Raw genomic sequence first — 9,888 nt, 5'->3', positions numbered from 1 at the left:
GGTAAAATTTTGGGGGAAATCGTGGGGTGGTCATGTAAACCGTTGCTGGTCTTAAATACGTTTCCTCTACATGCATTTGGAGCAATCTCATTCCAACTGAAATGGAATGTACATATCCTCTACAAAATTCAACACCAACAAAAAGCTTTGTCAAAATCCACACCTACTGGTACTTCTACCTTGCATCAGAAATTTATTAGATTTAAAAACTATAGATGATGATTGACTAAGAACACAAAAGCTATCAAGAGGAGACCCAGACAAAAAATATGAATAACATGTTGCTACAAAGCAACAGCATCAACATCAATGCTTGTGTCTAAACGAATCTTATCTGATATTTTCAAAATGCACTGCTGACACGAGACATTGAAAATGATGTCAAATGAGACTCTTCAAAACATTTTTGTTTTGTTAATCCCTACAATTTTGCATCAACAATAAGTGTTCTGAGATTGTGGTAGTATACATGTACATACCATTATTAAAAGAACTTAAACCTAAATTTCAAATGGCAAGGATAAAATTGAGTAAGAGGTGACCACAAAGTGGCAAAGGTCAGGTTTGAAACACAGAGGTGATAACTATCCCACACTCAACTCATTAGTACAAATACACTGAATTTAACAGAGCACTAAAACTTCAAAAATATATAAAAGTAAAGCAAAAGGTCACATTTTAAAATTGCTCGCATTAATTCAAATGATCTTCCACCTTTGGCACAATTCACATTAAATTCTTGACATATCCAGAAAATTTTGAAATTTCTGAGCAACAAACAATCTTGATAACATCCCTAAAATGCGAGAATAACCAATAATACCACCAGACTAGTTAAAACAGTCAAAAGCAAATGTGGTAAAGTGAACTCAAAGCTGATGAGATGAGATTAGATCTTAAGAAAAAATTGAGTTGGAAATATAAAAGTCTCTTTTAGAATCATAAAGTTAAAAATTTTACACCAATTAGGTAAATTCAGAGTCAGGTGGTCAAAGGTCACATCAAAGAGAGAAATACAACATAAAAACATTGCATCTGGTGCATCAATACTAAACATTCAATGAAGGCTCAATAGATAGCATTTTTAAGAGTCTACCCACGAGACTTGACTCTCAAAACGATTGAGGTAAATGAATGAGCACTCTCCGCTCCATGGAATGATGTTACACTATTATAAAATGCAATTTAACCTCACAAGCTTTTTCATGGGTGTTCGTTAATGACAGCAGTCATTAAACAAAACAAGAGGTCCACAATTATACGTCATACTAAAACATGTTAGGATAGAAGAAAACATGGAAGTTCATTCATTATCATTAATATCAAATTAACTAAAAGTCCTAAAATGTTTCATTTTATACCAACAACACACAAATATGCCCAATCAAAAAACGACCTATTAAAGGTGCTTATTTTTTGCGAGGGGATTTGTCGTACGCCACAACAATGGGTTTCCCTAGTGTGGCGTAAACCAAGCCTCAGGAGCTTGGTGTAGGAGACCTTTGTCACAGTTGTTGGTCGCGTTGTGGAATCCAGATTGTGGAACCAGAATTTTGGCTGATAACTTCTTTGACTTTCAAATAAATTTCTTCAGGAGTATCACCCTGAACAATGGCTAGAGATGGAAGGACCAAAACAGTCATAAATAGTTTGTCAGCAGCAGCAGCACCACCATTGACTATTCAACCATTTGCAACTTACCAGTGAAATATTCTCCAAATTCAGACTCCATCTTGAATGCCCGTTCTATTGTTTTACGAGCCTGTTCATATGACATTCGTTTGTTCATCTCCCTTCAAACAGAAAAAAAAAGAAGTTTTAATTGGTAACTATCACATGTAATCATCATGAGAGCATAATCATCTAAACATCAACATACATGACTGACTCCAGCGATTTAGGTTTAATAAAAATAGCAATAGGGTACAACTGTGCAACTTGTAGACGTTTAATGGCATTGCCACTAACATCTAGGATGCAGTGTTTTCCCTGAAAAAGACAAATAACACATTTTTACAGAACTTATAACATGTCCATAAACAACACACTACCAACCAATACAACCTATACCAAAAAACTTGTTAGGAAACCAGCTGAATACTTACACTTTCGGAGACTTCTCTTACTGACTGCACAGAAGTACCATACAAGTTTTCATTATACTGTCCCGCTTCAATGAAAAGATGGTTTTGTATATCTCTCTCCATTTCCTCTCTGGAGCTTACAAAATGATAATCTCGGCCATCAACTTCATGTTCTCTCATTGATCTTGTAGTATCTTAAGACAGAATAAAAATTGACAAATAAATTTAACCTAACCTAAGGCATATAGGAAGGCATTTGAGTTATACTGATGTTGACAACTTACGAGGAACACATGATCCAAACCTATCTGGGAATTCAGCTATAAGGTCATCATTGATACGATCCTTCAGTGGGCCCAAGATGATGACAGGACGAGTGTACTGGATCTTTTGTTGCAGCACAGGTTCATAAGACAGGACTTGCTCCTCTGTTCCTGCGCCAGAGGCACAACAATATTAGAAAAATGCACCATAAGAACAGACCATAATTACCAATTGTTAATCACACATTATTGAACTCCAAGAAAACAGGGTACTACAGTAGTAAGGTTTTAAAGCTTTCTTTCAATGAATATAAATCAAGAATTTAAAGAGCAAAAGTAAAAATACTGTCCTTGTAAAATTGATAGTACTTGTTTAAGATATCTATAACAATGAGAAAGGTATAGCAAATAAAGATGTTCTAAACAAGTCTGGAGGAACTTAGCAAAGGAAATTGAGCTAAAATAGTGCACGTAAGACACACAGAGTAGAAAAATTTCATGCAAGTAGGTAACATGACAGTTACTGTAATTCAAAACGTGATTAATTGGGAGAGTGGAAGAAGGGGACAACAGCCAATAATTGATTAAAGTCAAATGATAAATTAGCCCTAAGCATTTAAACTGATGCCTTTATCTTGACTTGTCGTCTTATTGAGAAACAAGAACACATATTTGGTAATTTAAATTTTCTCTTCGCACAAAAAGATAACATAGATAGGAAATTGTTTGTTTTCACATTTGTACATCAGTCTGTAGTGTGGCTTTACATAATAATGGGGAAGTTTGTATCTTAGAACTGCAATTAATGAATGTTTAAAACATTTACAAGAGTTTGACTTATTGAACTATCGAACAATTATTATTAAACACTATGAGCATAACACTAAGTTTTTTAATAAATATCTAACTCTTGTCTGAGCTAAAAACGAAACAGAAATAAACAAACATTCTAATACTTTAACTTTAGATACCTAACGTAATGTTTATCTAAAATCTTCAGTTGTATTTTGAAATCTCAAAAACCCCTACTAGGTGCTAAATAAGCATTCTGTCTCACAACTGTTGCAGTAGGTTAAAGTTAACACACACTTTTAGGTACTGTATTAAATAAGAATACAAATGTAACTGTCTCTTTTTCGTCCATGAAAATGTGTAGATCCAAATACCGAAAGAGTGTGCAGACAGCCAGCTCTTTTAAATTGGTACAGCTCAGCAGCTTTAGAACTATTTTTCTAAGACAACAATCATGCAAGTAAGATTAGCATATCATCTCCTTTGAAGAAGTTTTAACCTCTCTTCAAAAAAGTCAGCAAATATATGGCTTACTACCAATCTTCATGAGCACAACTCCCAATAGTGGTGCTCAGCTCACTTTTATCATATCAACATTTCTCAGTTAGTTAAATTGTAATGATTACTTGAGTTATAAGAGGGGAATTACAAATTTAAGTACAGGTTAATCAAACTTTTCAAGGGAATAAGAAGAAATCCACCCTAATCATTCAGAACAAGCCTACACACGTCTACAGTTAAAACAAAGCATGGAACATGGGACCAGCTTGTCCTCAAGTAAACATGACGAAAAAAACCACAACTAGGAATTGATGGAAGGAGAGGAATGGGGAAGCAGTGATGCGGCTAACGCACCACAGCGCACGGACAGCAGCAAGAAAACTGGTGAGCTGAGAGCACGGTCAGTGCAGCGAGCAGAATGCAAATAACATTCGGAGAGAAAGAGAGCCTTACCGACAAGAAATTCAATTGGATAAATGTTGTTTATGGTTATACCTTCAGATGTTGCCTCTTCTTGTGCATAGCAGAGCATGAATGCTGAAACAGAGATGAAAGCGCAAATTACAAGTGTGACTTCAGCAGCATTTGATAGATAAATAATTTGAAACATCATGCTGGCCACTGAAGAAAGGTATGATGAGTTGTGTGGCTCTATTCCATGAGAGGCTTTATTAACATAAATTTTAAGCAAATACATGTATGAAACGTTAATTTTGCAAAAATAAAAACCAGAAAGAAAGTAAATTGTGTGTGCATTTCATACAAAGCAACAATCACATTTTCAATTTTAATTCTTTAAAAAAGGGCAACTCAAACAATTAGAAGAAAGGGAAGTCATATGTCTGATAAATTTGAAATGCAGAAAATTTGTGTGATTTATTGTGCTCATCATCAATACTGCAGCAAATTTAAATTGATTTCTTTATGATAATCAAATAAATGTGGCTATCAGTATAGCCAAAGGCCCCATTTAACCTCTGACCAGCAAACCCGCTACAGACCTTCAACTCAACTACAATTAAACTCAAATTGTATTCTACATGCTCATTTCATGCAAAATTAAAGCTGCAGAAAGCAGCAGGTCTAATCAAGCAGGAATTGTCTTTTATTGAGATTGAACTTGCCACAACATTGTAGATGTAAGTCTGGAGTTAATAGAACTCAGACAAGAGACAAGTCGCACTGAACCATTCACAAAACATTTCTGTTTTTGATGAAATAATGATGCATTAGAAGGGAAAATTTATGATTGTTAATTACGTTTCCTTTTTATTTTAATAAGGTTGTAGGATTAAACCATAACAAAGTTTGCTTGATGATTTGCATGAGGGTAAACAGCAGCACACATATTCAAAATTTGAGCTTGAATTAAAATTTTAGTTTTTTTAAGAAATGTAGGAAATTGTTTGATGTGTCAAAAAATGAAGAGAGCTTTGGTATAACTGAATTATGTAGCAAAAAATCATGCACCAATGGAACACAAGTTTTGGCACTCGGAACACACCCAAAAATAAAAATTTAAAAAAAAACAAACAACCCACAAGAGTGTGTGACAAGAAAAAAATAGGGGAACTACTCACGGGCGTTTGTTGCGTCTCCCTCACTGTTAGGAGTGGAAGGTGAAGCTATTGGGGGAGGCAGAAACAAAAACGTTTTGGTTTGACATTTGACAAGGCAAGCAATCACTACACAACACAGGGGAGGGGAAGCAGATCAATGACAGCCTGACTTAATGCAGCGAAAAATTTAGCTGTAGAAGTCTTGATTTATATCATTCCAACGTGCCATGCTGATCTGCCTGAGCATAAGCATGGCAATAGACATGCATGTCCACATTTACATTTAAGACATGTAGGTGGAAACATGAAAGAAAAAGTGTTTCACTTCACAGATTGATTTGAAAAAAAAAAAAAAAATTGTTTTCAAAAATAGGGGTAATTTTTTGTAGATTAATATGCTTCCGAAGCTTGTGTTGTTCAGGGTACAAAACATTGGGATTAAAAGGTAAAAATATATTTGTGATGGAGAAAACAACAAAAGGACAGGTCAATCAATATAAAAAGAAGTGTTGGGCTAATGAAAGACAGCTTGCATGCAAAGGGCTGCAACCTCTGCCAGCAAAAACAGCAGCTAGAGTTAGTCCAACCAGAGGTCTGTGGGGACCTGCACTTCCAAAAAAAGACTCATGTAAAAGTCCGTAAAATAATGAAACCAGAATATGACGAGCTTTAGGAAAAAAAAATCCTACAGGTATTGGAAAGTAAAAAAAGTAAGAAATTAGTATGCTCATCAAGGTACTTAAGAAGGAAACCCTAAGTAATAAAATACTGAAAACTTTTAAAAACGAAAGTTAGTCTTGTACTTGTATACAAACAGATGATTTTAATTGAAAGACATCTTATAAACTTTCACAAACAAACTGATCAGCAAGTGCACGAAGCGGTGCACAAAAGAAAAGAATGGATGCCCCCATAAAACATTAAGCACCACAGAAAACACAAACACACAGTAACCAACCATATAGATATGGGAATGTGCACTTCCTTTAAACATCTTTGTCGGAAAGAAAGGGAAGAAGAGAACCACAAACAGGATGGCAAACAGGAGAGGGGGGGAAGAAAAATCATCATCTACACTTACGTTCAGCGTCCGAACCATCCTCAGATTTATCATCCTTACTCTTCATAAACGGAAATTTACGACTGAAACTGAAATTCTTCTTCTTCCGATCCAATGTTGATTGCTGGAAACAGGGAAGATCCACACACACACACACTTAGACATTTAAAATAAAAAATTAATACATTTTGTTTTACTATTATTATTATTTTTCAATAACCCATACCTTGTCTATGAGGACGGGCATGTGCCCCTGGAACTTGACGGTGCGGTCGCGGGCGCGCTGCTTGCGCTCCCAGCGGTGCCGGCTGGGGATGATGCCGATGCCCTGCTCCTCGCCCGTGGCCACCACCACCCGCCGCGCCTGCCACCACTCGTCGTCGCTGGCGTTCACCACGTGCAGGATGTCGCCGTAGTGGAAGGGAAGGCCGCGGCTCGGCAGGCCGTCGTCCTTGTTGGGGTCGTAGTCAAACATGGCCCTGCACGGAAAAAGAAACAAGTAGCTAAGTTGGACAAGAGTTTAGCTAAGTCAGAAAAACATTTAGTAGCTCAGTTTTGGCTTAACATTTAGCGAAGTCGGCTAAACGTTTAGCCAAGTCGGCTAGACATTTAGCCAAGTCAGCTAGACATTTAGCTAAGTCGGCTAGACATTTAGCTAAGTCGGCTAGACATTTAGCTAAGTCGGCTAAACATTTAGCTAAGTCGGCTAAACAATTAGTTAAGCTAGCTAAACATTATGTTAAGTTGGCCATCAGTCTAAAAACATTAATCTGTGAAGCTAAAAAAGTTAGAGCCGTGTGGCTAAACATTACAAAAAAATTAATCATCCCGTATTTAACTATTGGTTTAGTTATAAACCTAATCATCTTGATCAGTATGAAGATGGAGGGGAAATACGTTGACATGAGACAAACGAAAACGATATTAAAAAAAAAATATGCAGAAGTTCAACAACTTTCTATGGACTAGGTCGTCCGTTCATTTCGGTTTTGAGAACGCAGTCGAATTTGACAAATATCCCGTGTGTCAGAGCTAAGACACAGCAGTGTTGCGGGTTTGAGTACCCTGGCCGACCTCGCGCTCTGACTGCTCTGAAACAGCTGAAACACGGGTGCACCGGCTCAAGCCTTTGGCAAGCACAGTGGGTGGTGGTAGCTGCGAAAATGATGGACGATGACGCACGACAACAACGTCAACATTTCGGAAAGAAACGCATGAAAAGTCAGTTTCAAGCGGCAACGGCAGCGCGATGTTTACCGAACGAAGAGCGAGCGCTTCTGAGAGGTCCTGAGGAGGGTGCCGCCCGTGGGCGCCGTCTGCTGCGACATCTGCTGCTTCAGCTCGTGTATCTTGGCCTCGAAGCGGTTGTACTCCTCGGGCCTGAACTGCACCACGAGGTTCACGGTCTGGCCGGCGCTCTGGACAAAGGAGAAGGGCAGACACGTCAGCACTAGAAAAATAACTTAAACAAAATAGTTCCCTTGTAAGAAAAAGTTAAATAAGTGTCTCGTGATTTTTTAAAAATATTTTAAAAAGGATTCTTGGTAGAAAAAATTAAAATAGTTTTTTTAAAAAAGGTCAAAAAAAAGTTTTGAAATGTACATTTTTTTAAAGTCTCCTGAAAAATATATGAGAGAGAGAGGTCTGAGGTGCGCACCTTGAGGGCTTGCGCCGCGTCCTCGTGGCTGGCCGCCTTGAGGTTGACGCCGTTGACGCTGACGACCTGGTCGCCGCGGTGGAGTTGGCCGCTCAGGTCGGCGGGCCCGCCCGCCAGGATGAACGAGATGAAGATGCCCTCGCCGTCCTCGCCGCCGACGATGTTGAAGCCGAGGCCGCCGTCCGTCTTGGAGAGGCTCACCTCGCGAGGCTCGCTGCAGTCAAACAACAGGCAATGCAATCAAAAATACTTTGAAATTTGGGTAGTGTGGAGTGGGCGCCCCGCAGTCTAGGACGACGAGTCGGTCACAGGTGGGCTCGCACGTGGGATATTTGGCGGAGAAAACAAATTCCCGCAAATTCTCGCGCGTCCCCGTCTTCTAGCGGAAACTGTGATCGATAAACAGCATAACAGCGACTCTGTGTGAGCGTGTGCGTGCGCGAGGCGCATCCTTCAGCACAACGACGCACACACACACACACTCGGCCAGCGTTACCGATATTCACCCTGAGGCTTCTTTAATATATAACCACCATGACCATGAGAGCAACCACAGAGGAGAGACAAGAGCAGGAAAAATAAAAAAACACGTTGTATCGCTGATGTACGAAACGGTGAGGAGAGAGGCACCCGCCCACCCGGGGGCACCACCGCGCCGCGCGCGCGAGAGGGGGCGCGGGGGGCGGTGGGGGGCGGCGCCGGGGGCCGGGGCACACACCAAACGCGGCGGGAGTGAATGCCATAGCCACGGCCAGCCAGCCAGCAAGCTCGTGCGCCGCAGCGTTGCCCCAGGAAGCGTTGTCCCAGGAAGCAAACGCACACACGTACACACGGACACACACGCAAACACATGCACGTTTTGGTTATTTCGTATTTGGTAATTGATTGAACATTCGCCCCTATTCATTAAAGAATTCCCCCCCCACCTCCCTCCTCTTCTGACCACATGCAACACGAAAACGTCGCTCTCTCTCGTGCTCTACACCCTATACTGCTCAAACTCTCCTACTGTATCGGTCTCACCCCGGCGGCTATTCCTTTGAAACTTTCAAACATTTCACATATTTCGAGGCTCCAATTAGCGCCGCCAAACGGGCCAGTCCCCCCCCCCCCCCCAAGCCACGCGACGCAGTGCGCGTCACTGCAATTCCACTATATTGCAATTTGAAAATAATTTATGGCACCGGAGCGCACGAGGGCCAGGGCGAGTGAGGGCAAGGGCGAGTGAGGGCAAGGGCGAGTGAGGGCAAGAGCGAGTAAGGGCAAGAGCGAGTAAGGGCAAGAGCGAATAAGGGCAAGGAGGAGTAAGGGCAAGGAGGAGTAAGGGCAAGGAGGAGTAAGGGCAAGAACGAGTTAAGGCAAGAACGAGGCAGAAACACAGCAGTGTAGAGACATTGAATCTGCTCATCAGGGACCCACGTGTCAAAGTGGGGCGCAAGGGGCCGGGGGAGCATAGAGCTGCGCGCTTAACCCGAACGTTGATCGGCAATCCTCCTTCCTCATCAAAAACTGGATGTCAAAAACAGGAAACCTGTTTCTTTTTAATTCTTTTTACCTTTAGCCACACGGACAAGAAGAGTGAGGGGAGACTCAGTTAAAATATTAAGAGGGCAGAGGAAAGCATCACAAGAGCGAGAAAAATGGGCGAGAGGGGGCGACAGAGCGCGAGGGGTTACAGTCCGCACAGACTTGCGCGACAGTGCACTTGCGCCCTTGAGGTTGTCGGCGAGGGCGGCGGGGGGGCGGAGCGGGGGCGGAGCCTACCGCTACCCTCACGCTAGGCAGGCGCAGGCGAGTGGCGGCGCCTCGCTGGAAGGGCGCAGTGGGCGTGGTCGGAGGGAAGGGGGAGGGGGAGAGAAAGAGCAGTATAGAGACGGCTGACCGCGGTCTTACGACGACTTCGGACGGGCATATCAGAGCGCGAGGGAGGGATGGAGGGATGGAAGGAGCGAGGGAGCGAGGGAGGGAGGGA

At 41.4% G+C, this 9,888-nt stretch overlaps 1 protein-coding gene across 11 annotated transcripts in view; it reads right to left on the bottom strand.

Moving 5' to 3' along the window:
* Window positions 1-173: 173 nt before the first annotated feature.
* The window catches only part of LOC113214148 (disks large 1 tumor suppressor protein), a 24,686-nt gene continuing 14,971 nt past the window's right edge, over window positions 174-9,888 (bottom strand). For 4 of the 11 annotated variants that reach the window (XM_026433429.2, XM_026433431.2, XM_052266299.1 and 1 more), the window contains exons 7-17: window positions 7,917-8,130; window positions 7,517-7,677; window positions 6,486-6,738; window positions 6,281-6,383; window positions 5,221-5,265; window positions 4,094-4,177; window positions 2,369-2,518; window positions 2,106-2,278; window positions 1,880-1,989; window positions 1,702-1,793; window positions 174-1,615 (exon numbers count right to left, since the gene is read on the bottom strand). In XM_026433429.2, the coding sequence (XP_026289214.1) occupies window positions 1,506-1,615; window positions 1,702-1,793; window positions 1,880-1,989; window positions 2,106-2,278; window positions 2,369-2,518; window positions 4,094-4,177; window positions 5,221-5,265; window positions 6,281-6,383; window positions 6,486-6,738; window positions 7,517-7,677; window positions 7,917-8,130 (1,495 nt within the window). In that variant the 3' untranslated portion in view covers window positions 174-1,505. The remainder of the gene's footprint in view (window positions 1,616-1,701; window positions 1,794-1,879; window positions 1,990-2,105; window positions 2,279-2,368; window positions 2,519-4,093; window positions 4,178-5,220; window positions 5,266-6,280; window positions 6,384-6,485; window positions 6,739-7,516; window positions 7,678-7,916; window positions 8,131-9,888) is intronic. The other 7 variants (XM_026433432.2, XM_026433433.2, XM_026433435.2 and 4 more) reach the window with 7 other exon arrangements.

The sequence above is a fragment of the Frankliniella occidentalis genome, unplaced genomic scaffold, assembly GCF_000697945.3.
Source record: "Frankliniella occidentalis isolate FOCC.00 unplaced genomic scaffold, Focc_3.1 Scaffold37, whole genome shotgun sequence".
Classification (NCBI taxonomy): Eukaryota; Metazoa; Arthropoda; class Insecta; order Thysanoptera; family Thripidae; genus Frankliniella; species Frankliniella occidentalis.
Note: the sequence above shows the minus strand (reverse complement) of the source record. Positions and strands in the feature narration are given on the sequence as shown.